The 21,934-nt window shown below is 42.5% G+C and overlaps 1 protein-coding gene across 4 annotated transcripts in view; it reads left to right on the top strand.

The window, feature by feature from the left end:
• LOC100702813 (ryanodine receptor 3) overlaps nucleotides 1–21,934 on the top strand; it is a 105,927-nt gene that overhangs the window by 64,325 nt on the left and 19,668 nt on the right. For 3 of the 4 annotated variants that reach the window (XM_025901029.1, XM_025901030.1, XM_025901031.1), the window contains 36 exons: nucleotides 111–242; nucleotides 2,950–3,223; nucleotides 3,340–3,454; nucleotides 3,952–4,084; nucleotides 5,270–5,373; nucleotides 5,539–5,674; nucleotides 5,857–6,043; nucleotides 6,185–6,293; nucleotides 6,383–6,503; nucleotides 6,996–7,165; nucleotides 7,491–7,711; nucleotides 7,905–7,995; nucleotides 8,693–8,833; nucleotides 9,314–9,477; nucleotides 9,610–9,688; nucleotides 10,248–10,337; nucleotides 10,451–10,597; nucleotides 11,722–11,784; nucleotides 11,942–12,017; nucleotides 12,304–12,427; nucleotides 12,564–12,679; nucleotides 12,790–12,857; nucleotides 12,953–13,074; nucleotides 13,251–13,300; nucleotides 14,301–14,361; nucleotides 15,735–15,973; nucleotides 16,963–17,044; nucleotides 17,135–17,265; nucleotides 17,603–17,926; nucleotides 18,131–18,371; nucleotides 18,463–18,550; nucleotides 19,053–19,145; nucleotides 19,957–19,971; nucleotides 20,752–20,922; nucleotides 21,160–21,219; nucleotides 21,315–21,449. In XM_025901029.1, coding sequence (XP_025756814.1) covers nucleotides 111–242; nucleotides 2,950–3,223; nucleotides 3,340–3,454; nucleotides 3,952–4,084; nucleotides 5,270–5,373; nucleotides 5,539–5,674; nucleotides 5,857–6,043; nucleotides 6,185–6,293; nucleotides 6,383–6,503; nucleotides 6,996–7,165; nucleotides 7,491–7,711; nucleotides 7,905–7,995; nucleotides 8,693–8,833; nucleotides 9,314–9,477; nucleotides 9,610–9,688; nucleotides 10,248–10,337; nucleotides 10,451–10,597; nucleotides 11,722–11,784; nucleotides 11,942–12,017; nucleotides 12,304–12,427; nucleotides 12,564–12,679; nucleotides 12,790–12,857; nucleotides 12,953–13,074; nucleotides 13,251–13,300; nucleotides 14,301–14,361; nucleotides 15,735–15,973; nucleotides 16,963–17,044; nucleotides 17,135–17,265; nucleotides 17,603–17,926; nucleotides 18,131–18,371; nucleotides 18,463–18,550; nucleotides 19,053–19,145; nucleotides 19,957–19,971; nucleotides 20,752–20,922; nucleotides 21,160–21,219; nucleotides 21,315–21,449 — 4,673 coding nt within the window. The remainder of the gene's footprint in view (nucleotides 1–110; nucleotides 243–2,949; nucleotides 3,224–3,339; nucleotides 3,455–3,951; nucleotides 4,085–5,269; nucleotides 5,374–5,538; nucleotides 5,675–5,856; nucleotides 6,044–6,184; nucleotides 6,294–6,382; nucleotides 6,504–6,995; nucleotides 7,166–7,490; nucleotides 7,712–7,904; nucleotides 7,996–8,692; nucleotides 8,834–9,313; nucleotides 9,478–9,609; nucleotides 9,689–10,247; nucleotides 10,338–10,450; nucleotides 10,598–11,721; nucleotides 11,785–11,941; nucleotides 12,018–12,303; nucleotides 12,428–12,563; nucleotides 12,680–12,789; nucleotides 12,858–12,952; nucleotides 13,075–13,250; nucleotides 13,301–14,300; nucleotides 14,362–15,734; nucleotides 15,974–16,962; nucleotides 17,045–17,134; nucleotides 17,266–17,602; nucleotides 17,927–18,130; nucleotides 18,372–18,462; nucleotides 18,551–19,052; nucleotides 19,146–19,956; nucleotides 19,972–20,751; nucleotides 20,923–21,159; nucleotides 21,220–21,314; nucleotides 21,450–21,934) is intronic. The other variant, XM_019349097.2, reaches the window with a different exon arrangement.

A 21,934-nucleotide genomic window follows, 5' to 3' on the forward strand; every position in this document is an offset into this window, starting at 1 on the left:
AAAAAACAAAGAAACTTTAAATTGCTAAGAAATAAGGAGAGGCAATAGAGTTCCTGCACATCTGCACATCATGCACATTGTTGTTGTTTTTTCCTCTCTGTGTAATGCAGGAATCCCTATGGAGGAAGACGAAGACGAGCAGGATACATCGATTAAAGGTCGCCTCCTTATGCTGGTGAACAGGATCAAAGGCCAGGCGCACAAAGCAGAGGAGCCCACGAAGATGGAGCAAGCTGCACCCTGTGAGGAAATCACTGCTTTCATTGCGCTGCTTGAATGATGGAGCTGTACTGCCTACTGTATCGTTACACCTGAACCTGGTTAATAGCTAACGATGATGCTGATTAAAAGTTAATTAGTGAGCTGGGGACAACAAATTTGAGCAATATTACTGCAGAAGCATACTGAATCACAAGTGGAAGCAGTTTACTCTTAGGATGTGTTACTTCATAGTTAAGCTGTCCAACAACAAGAAAAAAAGGTGTCCTTGAGCAAGACATGGAAGTGGTTTGGTTTGTTGTTGTTGTTTTCCCATAAAAGCACAAGCGCTGAGCTCACGCCTTGTACATTTAGTCCCTGCTACATTTTGCTCATTCGTGACCTTGTTCACCTCTTTCTGTACAACCTCTGTGTTTCTCTTTGTGTTCCTGGCACAAAAGAGAGGGCAGAATTAACAGGAGATGTTTCTGTATTGCACTTCTAGCGCCCTCAGTCTTGCCTCTATTTGTCTGCCGCTGCCACGTGGACTGATTCACTGGGTAGCAGTCATTTCCATTTCAATTTCCCTTCAATTTCATTATGGAAATATGCAGCCTGGTGGAGCAGAGAGGCTTCAGAGTGAAGAGCATCCTGTGTCAGCCGCTCCGGGAGATGAGAGCGGAGAAACGAAAGGGAAAAAAATCAAAAATCGTCAGCGATAAAACTCAATGCTTAACCTGATTAAACTCACAGACACGTGCAGACTGCATGAGATCGAGCACAAACATAGCAACACAAACATTTCAGTCGCAGGTCCAAATAACGGGTGTGCCACAAGAGTGCAACTGCAACATGTGTCTAATTGCCTCTCTCAGGGATCTGGGACCACCAGTGAATGTGAATGACCACAAGTTCCTATTTAACTGGGCAAAGTTCTGTTTAGAGTCGGATATTTTGTGCTTAAAGACAAACTTAGGCCAGCCCTAAAGCATCCCCACTTTACCTCTCTAATGGTGACCATACTGTAACCTGCCCAAATAATCATCCTGTATTCAAAATGTCTCGAAACTAGTGATTTAAGGTTATTTACTCATCATGAAAGTGCCACAGACAAATCACATATACAAATATAATAGATCTCTTAAATGGTATACCAAGCACGGTTTCCCTAGATGTTAGGATATTTAAATGGCACAACAAAAAAAGATTTGATCCACTTTGATCCACTGATGACAAAATATTGTCGGAAATAAACCGGACTGTGGCACAAAAAAGGTTTAGTGTGCTTTAGTGTCTACGGTTTGTCATTTGTTGGTGTGTTTCCTTTTAAGTGGGTTTAGGCTCCAAGGAAGTAGTATGACACCAAGTGAAGAAGACACCTATTAAATTTGGTGCTGCGATTCAGGCTGTAACTCCTCTTCACCACGTCATCTCTCTTTCTCTCCTAGAGCCCCTGAAGATACAGATGGCTCCACTGTCTCAGCCATCATTTCATAAGAATGAAGTAAAAGGAGCACAGAAGCTGTTTGGTTTAGTTTATCCAGTAGGAGCATTTAATGGTCAGACATGAGGAGATCTGTGTGTGTGTGTTTCCATCATAGTCCAGCTTTCTTTACTGTGGCGTAGTAAGGGAGAAAGTGGGAGAGCAGTATATTTAACAGCAAAGCAGGCAGTGACTGAAGAGTGAATGTGTTTGATTGTGTGACAGAGTGCGAGTCAGGTGCTTGCTGAGAGAGGAAAAAAAATGTCACTTCTTAATCTCGAGCATGTGCATCTGCCCTTTCTCTGACACCCACGCAGCTCTCGGCAACAGGATCTGTTACTGGTGCCATCCTGCTGGCTTCCCGCCCATCTCACAAAAAACCACAGACGCACACCCTTGCACAGACTGACAGTCTGCTGTCAAACAGTCTTTTGAAAACCAAGAGTACCAATCAACCAAACAGACACGTGGTCTTAAAAACGCAATCACCTAATTGCAGTAGTGTTAAGGAAATCAACTGTGTTTTAATGACTCCATATTTTTGACTACTGGATTGTTTAATTGATGTTTTTTCTCATCCTTGGTGTGTTCATAACCATAAAAAAACAAAAACAACAAACCCTCACCCACACACTCTATTGATCCAGTTTTAATGAAGCCTTAAGGGTAACCCACATATGAGCTGTCCAAACAAATGTTTCCTTTTAACCGCAAAGGCAGAACTATTAATACCATATCCTGTTTCCTTCTTTATTCTTTACATTTCAGTGGATCTTTCTGCCCCACTGAAAGCGTGGCTTTGGAATGAATTAATATTTTTCAAAGATTAGCTCATCTGACACAAGCATACAGTTTTTTGTTGTTGTTTTTTAAAGCCACGTGAAGACTTTGATGTTGCTGTCTTCTTTCTTTCTTCGTTCTGTTCTTAAGGTCTTATTTGCCACATGGAGCAAGTTCTTTTATTCAATATTCAAGCGTCAGTTGTGAAAAAGAAAGCACGCTGTCAAGTAGGCAGGTTAATGGAGGGAATTTGTGCATTAATATGTGCCTACTGTATGTTAAGTGCCTCTTGTTGTGACCCCAGCTAATGGGAAGAAGGTCAAAGTCAATGTTCCTTTCAAGGCCCGTGATGTACAGTAAGGATGTCGAAACGATACAGTGAGCACTTCTGCCACGGCAAGCCTTTCTCTGCTTTACTGTTTAATACGAGGCAATCAGCTTGTTTAATAAAAGGAAACTGAGTCGTCTTTCCTCATGTTTATTTCCAGCCAATCTGAAAGAGCTTATCTCTCAGACCATGGTCAGCTGGTCCCAGGAGTGTCACATCCAGGACCCTGAACTTGTTCGCAAAATGTTCAGCCTGCTGAGGAGGCAGTACGACAGCGTTGGAGAGCTCCTCCGGGCCATGAGGAAGACGTATACCATCAGCGCTGCCTCGGTCCAGGACACCATCAACCTCTTGGCCTCCCTGGGTCAGATCAGATCTCTGCTGTCAGTTCGAATGGGAAAGGAGGAGGAAAAGCTCATGATTGATGGACTGGGGTAGGTCATTCGACTTGTGTGCAACTGATGTAGATGATTTAGACAGAAAAACTGTTGTTGTTTTTTCAGCAAACACCTAAATATTCAAAGTTTGCTTCTTTCCATGTGCTTTTTAGTGACATTATGAACAACAAGGTCTTCTACCAGCACCCGAACCTCATGAGAATACTGGGCATGCATGAGACTGTCATGGAGGTCATGGTCAATGTCCTCGGAGGAGACAAGTCCCAGGTTTACCATCTTCTGCCTTTACCCACATGGAGTCTGTAGCACCATCTCAGCAGAAACAGTGTTTTAATCCAGTCTTGCATGGTCGCAGAGCAGGTTTGCATTAATGAGGACGTGGTCCTGACAACGCAGAAGGGCAGAAAGGGCAGACTGAATCGGGCTGGCTTGCTGGCAGCGTGTGACGATGTCAGGCCTTTTACGCATCAATTAGAAACCGAGACACGCGGGGGGAATTTAGAGTAACACGCATGAAGGAAGTCATTACTGTAAACTCAGTTCCCCAGAGTGAAGCAACAGTTTCTCCAACAACACTTATTATCAGCTGCTTTTCGAGGGACACTTTTGTAGCCGTATCCAGGAATAAAAGTAGTCAAGTCCACTCATAAAAGCATGACTGCTGCCTGAGAGTCATTTTAAGTTAAAAAGATGCAGTTTACTCTTATTAATATCCAAGTGAAGATATTTGAGCCACTTAGGCTCTGTTTTATCCTACCCTTCAGGAAATTGCCTTTCCCAAGATGGTGGCCAGCTGTTGTCGCTTCCTGTGCTACTTCTGCCGGATCAGCCGTCAGAATCAGAAGGCCATGTTTGACCACCTCAGTTACCTACTGGAGAACAGCAGCGTGGGCCTAGGTGGGTACAGCCATGTTTAGCACAGGAATGTAGTGATTTACACATTCGTGTAACAAGTGAAAAATCCTCCGGTTTGATCCCAGTGTTGTGGCAAAAAGTCATTTCTGACATTTCTGTGTTTTTTTAAATATCGATTAACTTTATTTATATTGGTAAATACACTATAGTGAACCGGATTAATGAAGGGGTCATATATAAAATATAATCTAATCTAATATGTGAGTATTATGTTAGTATGACTTTATGACTCTACATTAAGGTACCCACATTATAATCAATCTTGTCTTGTTTGGTCACTTAAAGTATATTTATAGAACTGTGATGTCATATTTGTTACATTTTTCTGCCCTCTTGGGCAAATCTCTTGAAAAGGACATTTAGATTGATACATTTGTATCGATAACAGTCACGCAGCCAAAAACCGATTGCAGCTTCTACTTTGTGACAGGAATATTCTTTCTGGCTCAAAATAACTTGATATCATTCATTTATATTCTTTATCAAGTCATTTATACCAGTTTAAATTCCCGCAATCGCTTTTTGGCAAATACCAGGAGAAGACACACATCCCTTCCAGGTTGCATCAGGAAGGATATAAGAAAACAATCTGCCAATCAGAAACATGCTGACCTGACCACTGTGGCGACCCCCTTGTGAATAAGGGAACAGCTTAAAGTAGCTGAGTGGCTGTCGAAATCTTTGAAAGGAGCCAAAGATCTCTTTAATTTCAGCCAGAGGATATGTGAAAGCTGAGCTGTAGAAACTAACAACTCACTGAACTTAACCTGCAACTACACAAACCAGAGAAAGTGTGTGTGTGTGTGTGTGTGTGCGCATGAACAACTTCACTTATTGCTCATAGGTTACAGCAGGTTATTTAGTACTACGGGGAAAAAAATATAAAAATGAAACAACTCTTGTGAGATTAAACAAGCTGTAATATAAATAATGTACAGTGCTATGCTATATCCTAATATGACTGAATTATTCAGTGCAAACTGGTAAGAACCCTAAAACTAAGGCAGGTTAGCTTCCTGTTACATTTTAAAAAGTGGAAATAGCACCCCCTGCTGTTTACACATTATTTTAAAAAGCACACATGGGCACAGGGTAGCTGTCTGTACAGTAAGACACAACAAAAATGACACTAACTATCTGAGCCTGTGTGGGTGCATTGTGTTGCAGCTTCGCCAGCTATGAGGGGCTCCACTCCTCTAGATGTGGCTGCTTCCTCAGTGATGGACAATAACGGGCTGGCTCTGGCACTGGAAGAACCTGACCTGGACAAGGTGAGTTTAAGTCACTGTATACTCTTCCTGCTTGATTCAGACAGAAAGACAGTTGCACTTGAGGACCTATACATGCATATTAAGAAAGAGAAACCTACGCTAAGACCAACAGGGAGGGAATGCACAGATCATTTGAGCTACATGATGTGTGTAATGTATCTTTAGGTGGTCACCTACTTGGCTGGCTGTGGTCTTCAGAGTTGTCCAATGCTTCTGGCTAAAGGTTATCCAGACATCGGCTGGAACCCCATTGAGGGAGAGCGCTATCTGTCCTTCTTGCGGTTTGCTGTCTTTGTGAACGGTGTGTCTGCATTTATTGGTTTCTCCCTGATTTCATCTCTCACTTATTCTTTCTGTTTATTCTTGTGCCGCTCCTCTGTTTAAACGCACAGAGAAAGTAGCAGAGATTTAAAAGAACTGCTGTCACTTGCTTAAGGCAAAGTCTACTCAGATGTTGTCTACTCATGCTGAACTGAACTGCAGGCGAGAGTGTGGAGGAGAACTCGAGCGTTGTGGTGAAGCTGCTGATCCGTCGTCCGGAGTGTTTCGGACCTGCTCTGAGAGGAGAGGGAGGGAACGGTCTCCTGGCTGCCATGAAGGAAGCTATTAAGATCTCTGAGACGCCCGCTTTGGACCTCCCAGGCTCCGTCCAGGGAGTTAGCTCTGATGTGTAAGCCATAAAAATCAAGCAAATCTTATAAAATCGATGCCAAGGCCTTAGCCTTCAGATTAACTGCTTTATCAGCCCCTGTTGATTTGTGTCTTTGCTTCAATGCCCTTAAAAATGTTTCTGCTCTTTTCCCACTGTTAGGTCTGGTGATGGTGACGATGAAGAGGAAGTGGTCCACATGGGCAATGCCATCATGTCGTTCTACTCAGCTCTCATCGACCTGTTAGGACGTTGTGCCCCTGAGATGCATGTAAGTTTCTTAGAAAGTGTCACGGGTTGTTTTTCATGGAATTGTTTTGTTGTATTTTCCTCTGATTCACTTGCTTTTCCCACCTAAAGCTCATCAACAAAGGGAAAGGCGAAGCTCTGCGCATTCGTGCTATCCTGCGCTCTCTGGTGCCTACCGAGGACCTCGTGGGAATCATTAGCATACCGCTCAAAATGCCCATTACCAACAAAGGTACTGGCTAACAACGTGACGTGTGAGAATACGCCTCGTTTTTATTTGCATGTTACAGCATGTCACACACAGCGATTCCCAAACTATGCACGTTCGGTGCAAGGCGGAAAGTTATCGATTTCACTGCTCATGCCTTTTTAATCAGCGCGATGCTTTACCGCACGCTCCCGTGGCTCTGAGTAAGCCAGATCATTTCTATAGCGGGCTGTCTTGCTCTATTGATTGATCTGCATAAGCATGGCAAGACTCGCCTCTTAAATTTGCTGCTGTGAGCACTGCCACACAAGCTTTGTCAGCAGGCCAAGAACCAAGACAACGAGTCAAGGGTCCAGAAAAACTGCTGCGTGCGTGCGGCCTAATGAATACGTATGGCTCTCCTAATTAGAAAAGACTTTCCATTATGAAGTGCATGCTGTTCCCTGGGTATTTCACTGCTTCACGCCTGCGTGGATCACAAAACTCGTCTTTGTTATGTCTGCTTCAAACTCCTAGATGGGTCAGTGACAGAGCCGGACATGTCGGCGAGCTTCTGTCCGGACCACAAGGCCCCCATGGTGCTGTTTTTAGACAGAGTGTATGGTGTGGAAGACCAGAGCTTTCTGCTTCACCTGCTTGAAGTTGGCTTCCTCCCTGACCTGAGGGCTGCTACTTCTCTGGACACGGTAGGTGCAGCTGATAGCAGCATAGGAGAAAACTAATGAGTAGCCAACCACCGAACTTCAAGGAGTTTCTGGATCGATAATATCGGGCTCTCTTTTATAGCAATAAGAAACAGCTCATTAAGCCAAAGCTCTGCTTTAAATTTGTTTGATTAATGTCATTGCTCTTTACTCTTATTAATCAACAGTACGCTTATAGATTAAAAAAAATAGCTGGAACATATCCATATGTTGTTTCTTTCAAACACAAGTGCCTACTTAAAGTTTTAATCATAGTTTCACTTTATATCTGAGTTTTAACATGTTGTGTGACCTTTTCCCCCTACAGGAGGGTCTGTGTACCACCGAGACAGCCCTGGCTATGAACCGCTACATCGGTTCAGCCATGCTGCCCCTCCTCACCCGCTGCGCCCCTCTCTTCGCTGGCACCGAGCACTACGCCACCCTCATAGACTCCACCCTGCACACCATCTACCGCCTGTCCAAAGGCCGTTCGCTGACCAAGGCGCAGAGAGATGCGATAGAGGAGTGCTTGCTGTCTGTTTGCAAGTAAGAAAACAGATCTCAGCCTATGGAGTTAAAAAGCTCTCCAGCCACTTTTCCAGAAGTAGTAAAGACTAACAACTTATCTTAACCATCTTTTTGAGTCAGTGTGATGCACAAAATTGGTCAAAGTCTGAAGATGTTTAAAGGCAGCCCGGGGGCAGCAGAGCTCTTATCTCTCTCCCGCCCTATCCCGCAGGCACCTTCGTCCCTCCATGCTGCAGCAGCTCCTGCGCCGCCTCGTCTTTGATGTGCCCTTGTTGACTGATTACTGCAAGATGCCTCTAAGGGTGGGCAACAGTTTCTTCGCTCTTTCATTCATTTAAATTCCTCCGTCATCCTTTATTTCAGATCCTCTGTCGCCCTGCCCTCGTGTTTTTGTTTTCGCTGCCTCCCATCGTCCTAATTATTAATTACTTCTTAATCGCCGTCTTCTCCTTTGTTTTAAGTTCTCCCTTTCTTTTCTACATGCTCTTTTTGTGTGGTCCATGTGGTCGCTGCATGGTCACGCTTTGCTCTCGTACATTTATTAGATTTTCAGCTTGGTGGGGAGCTACCAACAGCTCATTTCCACTAACTCCAATCAATGTAATGGTGTTTGCATTCACCCCTCTCGCTCTCTTTCACTCTCACATAAACCCTCCCAAGGTGCCACAGCTGTAACACACCTGTAAGAAGTGTTAATCATCTGGTGTGCGCAAAGTGGGGAGCTATAGGAGGGGAAAAAGCTAAACAAGGGGGTGAAGGAGTGGACTGTGATTACGGGCTTGTTGGCTCTACGTCTCGACTCCATCTCTCAGGCCACAGGAAAGAAACCTTGGAGATGTAATAGATTGTGACTGGCCCACGAAACAGTGTTCCTAAGTTTCATTTGTGCTGATTTTGGAAGAAGCGACTCCCCTGTGCGGTGCCATGTGTGGCAGTGTGCATGCTTATTACCTGTCGTTGAACTCGCTAAGCACGTGTGTCTTTCCCTGTGCCCTCTAGCTGCTAACCAACCACTATGAGCAAAACTGGAAGTACTACTGCCTCCCTTCAGGCTGGGGCAGCTTTGGAACAGCCTCTGAAGATGAACTACTGCTTACCAAGAAGATCTTCTGGGGAGTGTTTGACTCTTTGTCTCAGAGGGTGAGGGAAAGTCCCTCTATTTACACGTATTTGACAAACAGCTGTCACCTACTTGTTAAAGAGCATTTTCTAAGTGTGTAAAGAAACAGCAAACGCTCTAAAAACACGATAAACCGTTTAATAAAAATCCCATAATTCATGCAGTCTTGATTAACATGTATGTATTCGAGGCACTACTTGGGTATAAATAGGTTTAGGTCTATTAGTGATGCAGATGGCTGGACTCAGCACATCTCTCTAAATGCCCACTCACGAAAGAAGGCTTTGCAAAGGGCCGGTCTGAAAACATCAATATCTTCCGCTTGCCTCTTGCTCTTTCTTTAAGACTGGAGTGGCTATACGACTTTATTCAAGTTCAGCTTAAATTAGCAGTGGAAGACATTACTTGCATTTGTTAAGTAACATTTCTATTTGCAGAGCTCTATAGGAGGAGAGCAATTTCACATTCAGTGATGTTGCTTTCCTTCTTTCCTCATGCAGAAGTACGACCCCGAGCTGTTCAAGATGGCCATGCCTTGTCTCAGTGCCATAGCTGGAGCTTTGCCACCAGACTATGTGGATGCCTCCATTAGTACCACTGTGGAAAAGCCTGTTTCTGTGGATGCTCAGGGCAACTTTGACCCCAAACCAATCAATACGGCTAAGTAAGCCATTTTGAAGCCAGACACCAATTAGAAACCCTTGCACACAAAAAAATGCAGCCACACACTCTGCGTAATTTCATTAACATGCATTTTGCACATACTTGCAGACTAACTGTCAGCTTTTTATTCTAGCATCGCTCTTCCAGAGAAACTTGAGCATTTTGCCAACAAGTACGCCGAGCATACCCATGAGAAATGGTCTGCAGAGAAGGTAAGAGCCTTCGCCGAGTCAAATGGCTATTAAATGATGCAGTTTTAGAGCAGGCCACCGGTGTTGTGAGAAAAGAGCAGGGAACTGCGGAGGATGATAATCAGTTACATGAAAGTGAATAAAAGTTACCAAATTAAGTCAATACTGTACATCATGATATCAGCTTATCCAATCAGGGTCCCTGGAAGGGGTAGGTGGAGCCTAGCCCAGCTGTCTTAAGCTGATAAGTGGAAGAAAGAGGATGGATGGTTATCATGATATTTTCTTTTCTTTCTCCTGTGTCACAGTAATGCTTCCCCCTTGGCGATGTCTCCTTCTTTGTTAGAGTTGAGGGATTGCTCTGGCATGCTGACAATAACTTTGGTAGAACCATAGTAGAGAGCTAATGCGCTCTCTTGTGCCAACTGCTTAGCTTGCGTTGTCGCATCCGTTAAAGTTTTTAACGAAAGCTGAGAGCAGCAACAACCATGACTCGGCAAAATATGATGTGTACTTTATCTCGTACTCAGTCTGTCAAATAGTAAATCAGGTTTGCTGTCACTCTCTGCTTGCGCCTCAGGTGCTGCTGGGGTGGAAATATGGAGACTGTGTTGATGAGAAGGCGAAGACTCATCCTCAGCTGAGGACCTACAAAGGCCTGACGGAGAAGGTGCAGTATGAAGAATGTGATATTCGTAAATAATATTAACTTTAAAGAGATTAGGGCTTTTAAGGCTCATGAGGTTTTTTTATTTGTTCTCCATTTCTGTCTCTCTGCTTTAGGAGAAGGATATTTACAGATGGCCTATTAGAGAGTCCCTGAAGAGTATGCTGGCAATGGGGTGGAGTATTGATAGGACCAAAGATGGAGAGAGCATGTCTCAACAGAGGGAGACTGAGAAAATGAGAAAGATATCTCAGGCCTCACAGGTACGATACAGGGATGAGAAGTGTTTCCAAAGATTGTAAGGTGAAAAATTGCTCGTCTCCAGCACAGCTGTAGTTGCTAATTTGCTTTCCTGTTGAGGAAATCTTGCTTGACTTGAGTATGATTGTCAGAGAAGTAGTATAGATGTATGTGATTCCTTACAGTCAAAACACTCAACAGCCACTTTTTAGCCGGACACCTGAATGAATTTAGGCTTGTACACATTGTCATGACGACCTGCTGGGCCTCTGTGATGCTAGAGAAAATTGTCAGACTGCTTTTAGTTGGCAGGCAGCAGTGACTCAAATAGCCACTCGTTACAACGACAGCAACATGGTATGCAGAAGAGCATGTCCGAACTTATTGAACCATAAAAAAGATGGGTTACAGCAGCAGAAGACCAGGTACCACTCCTGACACCTAACAGGAAAGAGATGCTACAATTTACCCAAGCTAACTAAATGTAAATAATAGAAGATTGGAAAGATGTTGTCTGATTATATGATGATATGATCAGATGATGGTATAAATAATGCATGGATGCAGCACAATCTTATATGGATGGTTCAGGCCGGTGCTGTTGCTGTAACGGTGTTGGAGATATTTTCGTGGCATCCTTTGGACCTCTTAGTCCAGGATTTCATAGATGAACGTGAATGAATTCATCATTAATGGATGAATATATGCCACATACACATTTAAGCAGGTCAAAGGCACAAATGCAGAATCCCTGAGATCCTAACAGAACTTTGAATGCTGAACGTCTACCTGGTAGTGCTACAGTGCTGTTTTTCAGCTGGTTTATAGGTTAAAATGAGTTAATCATACTGTTACGTTGTATGAATTCTAAACAAGAATTTATTTACATTTCAGAAGCGTGATCTTTTTTTTTTATCTAATCATTACTTGTAAATAATCTTAGCAATGTTAGCTTTATTTACTTTACATTTTCTAGTTTTCCTACAGGACCACCAACAGCACAGTACTAATGTTACTAATCACCTCCTTCAATATGCCCAAATACACAGAACACAGGCTATTAAGTCTTCTGTTATCCAGCGTTCGATTTACAGATAACAGCACAATCAAGCTCAGATTCTCACCGCAAACTTACATCTGTTTTCAGGCTAACGGCTTCAATCCGAGCCCAATAGACACAAGCAACGTGGTTCTATCCAGAGAGCTGCAAGTGAGTGACCCCGCGTTTGAATTGTTGCACTTCTTCCCTTTTTCATGTATCAAAGGACGCCTCAATCTGAATGCGAGATCAAAAGCAATCCTTCCTGCATGCAAATGAGTAATGTGGGCGGGATGTGCGTCTCACTTCTTTTTGTCTTCTTTTCAAGGGGATGGTGGAGGTGGTGGCTGAAAATTACCATAACATCTGGGCCAAGAAGAAGAAAAGTGACCTTGGAAGTCGAGGTGATTTGCTAATGAAGCCGATCAGAAACGCGTACTGCTTAAAGACGCATGAAAAGCAGACAGGAAGAGTATGTGTGTGTGTGTTGGGTGGGTGGAATTAAAGTGCTGCGTTGTTGCGTTTAAATGTGTTTGGGAGCATATGCACGTGTCTGCCTCGCTGGTCTTGACTAACTCGATTCAGCCGAGTGGTGCTTCCTCTCCGGTTTGCCATCTGCCTTCACGGAGACGCTCAGCGGAGAGAGACGTGGCTAATCGTGTCTGAACAATAAGCTGCTTGTGGTTTCAGGAGGGGGAACACATCCTCTGTTGGTGCCCTACGACACGCTGACGGCCAAGGAGAAGGCCCGCGATCGAGAGAAGGCTCAGGACCTTTTTCGCTTCCTGCTAATCAATGGATATAGCATCACAAGGTCAATACAAACAGAAGCTCTCTCTGAGCTTCTGTTAAGGTTTTGCAGAAAATTTGAATGAATTTCTAACTAGCTGTGGAATCCATCACCAAGGTTTTACCAACATTTCATTTATAGACATCTTCTTATGTTGCAGAGGTTTGAAGGACTTGGAGCAGGATTCCTCCTCCATGGAGAAAAGGTTTGCCTACAAATTCCTCAAGAAGCTGCTGAAATGTGTTGACTCAGCCCAGGAATTCATTACCCACTTAGGTATGACAAAAATAATACTACTACTACTAATAATAGTACACAAGATATGACTAAAGCAGACTATAATCACATCAAATAAGCTTCTTTTTAAATAAATATTCTCAATCCAGAAGCCATGGCTGCCAGCGGCAAGACAGACAGGTCACCTCATGAGCAAGAAATCAAGTTTTTTGCCAAAGTAAGAAAGCGGCACAAATACTGCATGTGGAGAACGCATTCAAACATGATGCGATTAACCTGACCTGGCTTCTCATCGTCTTTGTTGCCCTTCAGGTGCTCCTCCCACTCATTGACCAGTACTTTAAGAACCACTCTCTCTACTTCCTGTCCTCCCCTAATAAGAATCTAAGCAGCAGCGGCTATGCCTCCAACAAGGAGAAAGAAATGGTCACCAGGTACCCATTTAGTTGATGTACATGCAACAGTGCAGCATGTTGCATGACTATTTCTTGTTGCCATGTTCTGCTTGATATTAAATTGAACTCTTAACTTGAATTACTACTTTTCTGTTCGTTTACTAACCCTGATTTTCTGATTTCATTGCTATTTCTTTAATTCCTCATGCCTCCAGCCTCTTTTGTAAACTGGCAGCTCTTGTCAGACATAGGATTTCACTTTTTGGTAAGCCGACTACTAGTATCTGGTCAGGTGTGTGTGTATGTGTGTGTGTGCTGCCTTATGAGCTTTGTTAACATCACCTTGAACATTTTCAGCTTAAAAATGTAAACACAGATCTGAGAGAAAGAGTCAGGCCTCAAGGGAAGAGTTCTTGTCCAAAGCTCCTGTAGGATGAGAACCTGAATGCTTTACTGATAAACATGAAATATGACACCACTTTAGCTCAATATAAATATTAGAAGCAGCCAGCCTGACTTTGCCTAGCATCTTTTTTTTTTTTAGCTATGTCACTAACTTAGTTTATGTGCTGACCCAAAGTTACTATAATTCCATAACATATGCAAGAAGAGGAGCTGTTTCAGCAGCTGCTGGTGCCAGACTCTCTGCCTGGCGCCATGCATCAGACATGGCACAGGGATCTGAAATACAAGAAAATCTAATTGGCTGCTGGCTCTCGAGTGGGAGTAAAGCGAGTCTTTATTTCACTATGTTGGAACTCTTTAAGTAATTATGCATATTCTAAGTCTTTGATGTTTATTTATATTTATATTTTCATCCTCTTAAATATTCTTTATGTTAAACATTGTATTCATTTTATAAATGCATATAGTCTGGAAACTGAGCTGTCATCTGATAAATTGTCCTCTGGGGACAACAGCCAGTGTCTTGCTACTTCTAGTGCAGTGATCAGATAAATGCCTCCTGTGCTGTACTTGTTACTATCCTATAAGTGAATCTGGATACATTTTAACAAGCTAATAGAAACAAAATCAGACAATATTCAGCAGTTTTGAGTCTGTACTGCTGTCATATGAATCAAATGGAAATTTCTTTGACTGCGCATCCAGCTAAGGGTGCTTCTTGAATGTTGTGTGCTAGTCTCACCACACGAGCGCTTCATCTGAGAGGCTCAATACAGATGAATGAATCATTCTAAGAAAAGAAAGAAACGAGCGTGTATCCACATCATGATGATGGCTTATGTGTTCTTGGTGTTTCGTAGGGAGTGACTCCACCACCATGGTCAGCTGTCTGCATATCCTGGCACACACACTCGATACCAGGTTGGTGCAAATTTTCGTGCTAACTTTAAAAATTAAAGGAGATCAATTTAGCCATTTACAAGTTTATGTTTTTTTCATTTGCTAGTCACTTTGTTAGCATAACTTGCACTTTTAAGACTAATGGGAAATGCCAAAATACACATTTAGTTGTTGTTGTTTTTTTTTTAAATTTTGACTCCAAGACACATAAAACAATAATAATGAGTATGTTAAGCACATGTTTCCAATAGGAAACTGGAAAGTTATGATTTGATATGATGTTTTCTTCCTCATACTCCAAACCTTATCCCTGCTTTAATTAAAAGCCTGATATGTAGAGCATTTTATTCCCAAAGACAGAGATATTTTCTCTTTTTTTCCTGGCTCCTGGCTAGAATGTTTTATTTCTGGAAAAGTAGATTCCCAAATGTAAAAAAAACAACAACCCCCAAACGTTTTTGAACCCAGCTTCACTGAATATTCATATTCTGGAATGTATTCAGATTAGAGCACATCTGGATACAAAAAAGCCAATTTGCAAACACAAAAACAAATACATAAATCTCTCACACAGGAAGGTTTCAACGTGATATTTATTGTAAATATTTACCTGTTAAACTCTGAAAAACAGAAGATTTTAAATGTCAAACTGTTATCTCAGTTGCGGTTAAACAATAATTGTTTTGAGAGGCACTGAAAAGCAAATCTAACCTCTGCTGAGCCCTCGAGAGACGCATATTTGTCTTTTAAACAGTTTTAATTCGGGAGTCTTATGGGAGGCACTGGCATTAACAAAGAGCCTCCTTTGCCATTTAAATAAGCAACACAAATTTCATGCAGCACATGTTGCCCAAGGCTCACGGTGTTCTTTAGAGACAGTGCACTGTTTCCTAATGCAGCGTACACATAATGAGGCTAAATTTGCAACATATTATTGCGCCTTGTTTGTGCAGAAGAGCTACAGCTGATGCCCACAGACTCTGTCTTTCATTTCTCCTTCCTTCTGGGATATGTTAAAGCTTAACAATAGGCAATTCATTTGCCAATGTTACAAACTGTGAAATGCTCAAAACAGACATACTAATCATATTAATGCACCGAGCGCTGTGCCGTTTTTCTTAGGTCTATTACAGGCATACTCACCTTGGACTTAAATATTCTCCTTAGTTTATTAAATAAATCATTCATGTTGAGTGCGAGGGCAGTCGGGTCGATACTCACACCTCATATTTCATGACTAAAGCCTTCACGTGCTCTGAGATTGGAATAATTGCGTTTGTGAGCGCGCTCCACTGTGGGTAAACAATGTCGTCCTTTGCATGCCAATCTGTCCGCCCTTGTGTTTCTCCTCATTCGGTTTCAGTTGTTCATCACGCTCTCGTTCACCCTAACAGGACAGTGATGAAGTCGGGCTCCGAGCAGGTGAGGGTGGGGCTGAGGACGTTCTTCGAGAACGCCGCAGAGGATCTGGAGAAAACGTTCGAGAACCTGAAGCTGGGGAAGTTCACCCACTCCCGCTCGCAGATGAAAGGAGTGTCACAGAATATCAACTACACCACCGCAGCTCTGCTTCCCATCCTAACTGCTCTGTTTGAACACATTACTCAACACCACTTTGGAGTCGACCTGCTCCGTGAGTCCTGACAGCAAAGGAATGATCAAACGTGTTGTTTGAGAGGTTGCAAAGGAAGGAAAAAATAGTCAAATGTCAGTGTTAAGTTTATTGTAATTCATGATTTTATCTTTGTAGAGGTTTTTCACAGTCCATTAGAATATCATATCAGTTTAGCTTCACTTTAAATTTTATCTAATTAAGTACATTTGCCCAGAGAGTGACCTGACTCTGGTTAGTACCCCAGGTCACATTTCACTCATTCTGCTCCAGAGACATGCTCAGTCATGTGAACCGGGGAGTTTATATCCTTTGAGTGAGTATTTGTAACATATAGTACTATGCAAAAGTCTCAAGCCACCTCACATTTCTATATATTTTGCTTTTAAGGAGTCGGACATTCTTAGAATTTTTTGTCGTCTTGATAGTTTCAGTTTTTCTGAAGATTATTCAAAGTTTTCCTTTGGATGCTATTTTTCCACTATTATCACTCCAGTCTTTATACCTGGCCTTACAGGAATGTTTACCAATTTCAAATCTTTAGGCACTTTGTTACCACACACATTTTCTTCACATTTCTTTTAGCTGACTCTACAAAAAATGCAGAAACAGACACAGTTTTGTAGACATAAAATTATATTTTTTGCACCAAAGATCTAATTGCTGAAAACTTGGCATGTCTTGGTATTGTCACGGCCGGGCAGCCGGTGTGTTTGCAGTGTGGACCCAAAAGCAGACTCGGGAGAACAGGAAATGAAGAGTAATGAAAAGCAAGTTGTTTATTAGGCTGAAAACCAAAAATAGAAAACACACAGCAAGGTGAAACAAGGGCGGGACTAAACTAGAACCTAAACTGGGAAAAGCTAAACTAACTATGAAAACGATGACATGGGAAATGAACACGAAACTGAACAGGAACATGCAAAACGTAGACGTGAGATAATCCAAATTCATTCACAGATGTCAAATTTACTTCCTCCAGCTGATTTCTTATCGTTCTATTTTCCTAGTGGATGACGTCCAAGTGTCCTGCTATCGAATCCTGACCAGCCTCTATGCTCTGGGCACTGGGAAAAACATCTATGTAGAAAGGTATCATAAGGTTAAATGTTGTATTCACTGATGAAAGCTCCAATAAAGAAACATGCTGACCTTTAATTAAACTCTCTTTGTGTCCCTCAGACAGCTGCCAGCTCTCGGTCAGTGTCTGGCAACTCTGGCCGGCGCCTTGCCCGTTGCCTTCCTAGAGCCGCAACTCAACCCGTACAACCCCTGCTCAGTTTTTAATACAAAGAGCGCCAGAGAACGAGCCAGTGAGTCATATGTAATTATTTCAAAATAAAAGAGATTCTAAATTCAAGCATTTATCATCATGACCTCTGTTTGCTCTCAAACATTAGGATTTATGAATCGCCTTAATTATCACAATCATGCGACACAAGATTTTATAAAATTGCAAATACCCCCTATTTGTCTCTTTTTATGTCATCTTCTCTTATTGTCTAATAAGCATCTTATTGATATGAATGATGCCCAGTAGATGGATAGTGATGATATTATGGGGTGTTCATTACTGATGTTCGAAAGAAGAAATCCTAAATGTGCTGGTGTGAATTAAATCTTCAAATATCAGCACCTGTTGTGTTTTAGCCCTAGGAATACAAGACTCAGTGGAGGAGATGTGTCCTGGCATGCCACGGCTGGACCGCCTCATGAAGGACATCAATGACATGGCAGAGTCTGGAGCGCGGTACACAGAGATGCCTCATGTGATTGAAGTGGTGCTGCCCATGCTGTGTAACTATCTGTCCTACTGGTGGGAAAGGGGTCCTGAAAACCAGCCGGCCAGCGGGGGAAGCATCTGCTGTACCACAGTCACCTCGGAGCACCTCAGTCTGATTCTCGGCAACATCCTCAAGATCCTCAACAACAACCTGGGCATCGATGAGGCTTCGTGGATGAAGAGAATTGCAGGTGTGGATCTGTGAATGCTGCCACTAAACACTAAATGACTGAGTCATGAGGAATGATTAAGAAAACGGGGAAATATATTTACCATCATTTTTAGCTATGCAAATGTTTGCATGCTAAATTCGAATTTGATCGTGGTAAACATTATATCTACAAAGCTTACATTAAAAAGAAAATATTAAATTTTTTCTGCCTCTCACTGTTCAGTGTACGTACAGCCCATCATCAGCAAGGCCCGTGCAGACCTGCTGAAGAGCCACTTCCTGCCCACGCTGGAGAAACTAAAGAAGAAGACAGTGAAAGTGGTGGCTGAGGAAGAGCTCCTCAAGGCCGACTGTAAAGGAGACACTCAGGAGGCCGAGCTGCTCATCCTGGACGAGTTTGCCGTACTCTGCAGGGACCTGTACGCGTTTTACCCTATGCTCATTCGTTATGTGGACAACAACAGGTCAGCTCGCTGAGCACTCACTCATGGAGTTATTTTAAAGATGCATTTTGAAGTTGGTTTAAAGTGTAATCATCTGTCTGTGCCACTGCAGGTCAAGGTGGCTGAAAGAACCAGATTCGGACTCCAATGACCTCTTCAGGATGGTCGCAGAGATATTTATCCTTTGGTGCAAGTCACATGTAAATGTTCTGATTTATTACATGTTATTTGTCCTGTTTCCCACCCCTCACCCTAACCGGTTGTGGCAGATGGCTGCTCCTCTCTGAGCTGGTTCTGTTGGAAGTTTCTTCCTGTTAAAAGGGAGTTTTTTCTTCCCACTGTCGCCAAAGTGCTTGCTCATAGTAGGTCGTCTCATTGAATAGAATAGAACTTTATTAAACCCTATGGGGATGACCCCTCAGAGAAATTATGAACACCAGTTCACCTTAAATACAAATTAGAAAAAATACCAAGCAGGTACAAATAATTAAGAAAAGAATTTTCAAAATAAAATATCAGAAGCAGCAAGTTCTTGGGCTTTTATCACTATGATTATAGGGTCCTTACCTTACAGTTTAAAGCACCTTGACTGTTGTTGTGATTTAGTGCTATAGAAATAAAATTGAATTGAATTATACTAAGAAAGGTCAGAGAATCTTTATGACCAATAATACATATTTATAACCTTTTTTTTTCACCCAGAATTTCAAAAGAGAAGAACAAAACTTTGTGGTCCAGAATGAAATCAACAACCTTTCATTCTTGACTGGAGATAATAAAACAAAGATGTCCAAGGTAGGTTTCAATAAACTCTATCCACTTGTTCTTGAATTGACAGTGCAGTCGATTAACGCTCTGTTACTAATCATCGGTGCGTTCACCAATCACGACGCGGAGGAAAAAATATTATGTCTGTGTTTCAGAGACGCAGGTAAAAAAGACCAGACTTAAAGGATGATACATGTTAACATCAGCCGTGTTAACAGATTAATTTTTGTGTACATGTGCTCATATGTTGACATGTTACATGCAGTGGAACAACATGTGTAAATACACAAACACACAGTTCAAAGTCACAAGTGGAAGGAGTACAGCAGAAAACCTTGGTGCGAATAACAAGACTATATTGACCCAAACCAGCCGCCCCTCCCTGAACCTCTGGAGGTTTCTTCCTGTTAAAAGGGAGTTTTTCCTCCCCACCCTCGCCAAGTGCCAAGGATCTGATTGTTGGGGGGACTGTTGTTGTGATTTGGTGCCATATAATAAAAACTGATTGAAGTTGAATAGAACTGAATGTTAAAATGGACTTGTGTGTATGCGTGTTAGGCACATGTGTATGAATGTACTTGCTTGTTGCAATAACCTGGAGAAACTAACATTCATCCCTCACTAAACAAATATTTCTTCATATTTTCAGGCCCTGTAAGCATTACAGGGGTTAGCGCGTTTTATTTCTTGTCTGCCTGCTTCAGATGTTTAAAGGCAAACAAATGGTTTTCATTGCAGTGCACGTCCACGCGAGGACCGTGCGCTTCCATTAATTGCCCTCTCGTCCTTTTTCTTCTATCTGTCTTTCCCTCTCTGTCTCTCTCTCTGTCTCAAACAGTCCTTTAAGGAAAAGGTAGAGTGATGCAGTGCATGAGCTGTTTACCTGCCAGCTTATTGGCTTACATGCTCTAGTCGCCAAGCAGAAAAGCCAATAGCTTGAGCCCCTGTGCTATATAGTCTGCAGTGCAGTTATACATTATGTCACCCAATTATTTGTGGCCTCCATTCATCACCTCGTTTGACGTGGACACTTTGGTCATTCCTCATTGCCGTGTGGGTGAAACGTGTCTCATCTAGAGTAATGAAGCCCAGCCCGTGTGTAGAAAGTCTTGTGGTGTGTTTGCTGTTGATGGATTGTGATCCTCCGGTGTGTTTAGCCCATACTTGAAGCTGTTTATATTTTTGTCGATGTGTGATAACACCGTGCGTGTGCGTGTCAGACTATATATCTATGTTAGTATGGAGATTAGCGTTTTCTCAGAGCCAGCATCTCCAGTTTGGCTCAGAGAAGCAGCCTGCTATTCCTGCTTTTCAACTGAGGTGTGAGACTCCATTCTTAATGCTTCAGTAGCACCCGTGATTTAGTCCAGTCACAGATTTTTGCCAAGGCTGAAAAAATAAACGCTTCAGTCGCCTCTGGCTTTTGCTCAAGCACAGTGTGAATGCTCCCACTGTGGCACAAAATACTGTTAAGGTATCAGTGTAAATGTAGAAGGGAATTGTTTTGGGTGTAGCATTAGTCTCAGCAAAAAGAAAATAGTGTGCTCCACCTTTTAAAGACTAAATATATTAACTGCTGAAAGCTTTTATTTTCTAGTGTGTGTTGTCTGAGATTAACACTGTGAATTCACAGTCTGGGGGACAAGATCAGGAGAGGAAGCACAAGAAGAGGCGAGGTGAGTTCTACTCCATCCAAACCTCACTGATTGTAGCCGCCCTGAAGAAGATGCTGCCTATCGGTCTTAACATGTGCACCCCGGGAGATCAGGAGCTCATCTCTCTGGCTAAGACACGCTACCTCATGGTGAGAAACTGTCTGTCGCATAATGTATATAATTGGACAAGAATAAGTGATTTACACACTTTCACAGTAGATTCTTATTGTTAACATGACCCCTGCTAACTTTTTTGAGCTGTCGAGTGAAACACATGCATGCAAAAACATAACCTCCTCGGCAGAAGCAACAATTACTGTGAAAAGATCTGAAGAGCTTTGATATGAGGCATTGTCCAAGATTGTCGTTCCCTCGTTGAATAACAGAAAGATACAGATGATGAAGTTAAAGACCACATTCAGCAGAACCTGCACCTTCGCGAAAAGGTGAGCAGGTCGAAATGAGGTTCATATCTGTGAGTAGATGCTAGCTTTAGTGTATTCCTCTGCATCTGACTTGCTCTTCTTAAACATACTTGTAGTCTGATGACCCTGCCGTGAGGTGGCAGCTCAACCTGTACAAGGACATAGTGATGAGGACCGAGGGGCTTTCAGACCCCGAGAAGGTGGTGGATCGTATCCAGAGGATCTCTGCTGCCGTCTTTAACTTGGAGCAGGTCAGGCTCTAACATTTATATGGAAACAATATGAGGTGTATAATTTTATTAGAAGTATTATAAGTATTAGTCGTGTGTAGCCTGTTGGTAAAGTTGCAGGATTAAAGGTGCACGACTGTCTGCTTACAAAAATATGCACTTATTTCAAATACACTGCTTGGAACAGAAATATATTTTAGATATGGCTTTTGTTCTTTGTGCCGAGATTATTCTGCCTCTGTTGTCCCCCCAAAAATCTTACATGGGTGACAAATCCTGGAGAGTAAAATTCCACCTGGCCACTTTACCATTTCTGACTCCCACTCTGCTGTGGCGTGTCCTTTCCATTACAAACAGCCAGGTTTAGGATGAGTCAGCAGAATACACTGCTGAGGAGAAACCAATTATGTGTCTGATCAAAAGTTCTAAGCTGGTGTGTGTGTGTGTGTTTTTTCCTCTGGCTCGCTTGGTAGAGAATGCCATTTGAGTGTGTTATATAAAAATCT

Source organism: Oreochromis niloticus, linkage group LG19, assembly GCF_001858045.2.
Source record: "Oreochromis niloticus isolate F11D_XX linkage group LG19, O_niloticus_UMD_NMBU, whole genome shotgun sequence".
NCBI classification, from domain to species: domain Eukaryota; kingdom Metazoa; phylum Chordata; class Actinopteri; order Cichliformes; family Cichlidae; genus Oreochromis; species Oreochromis niloticus.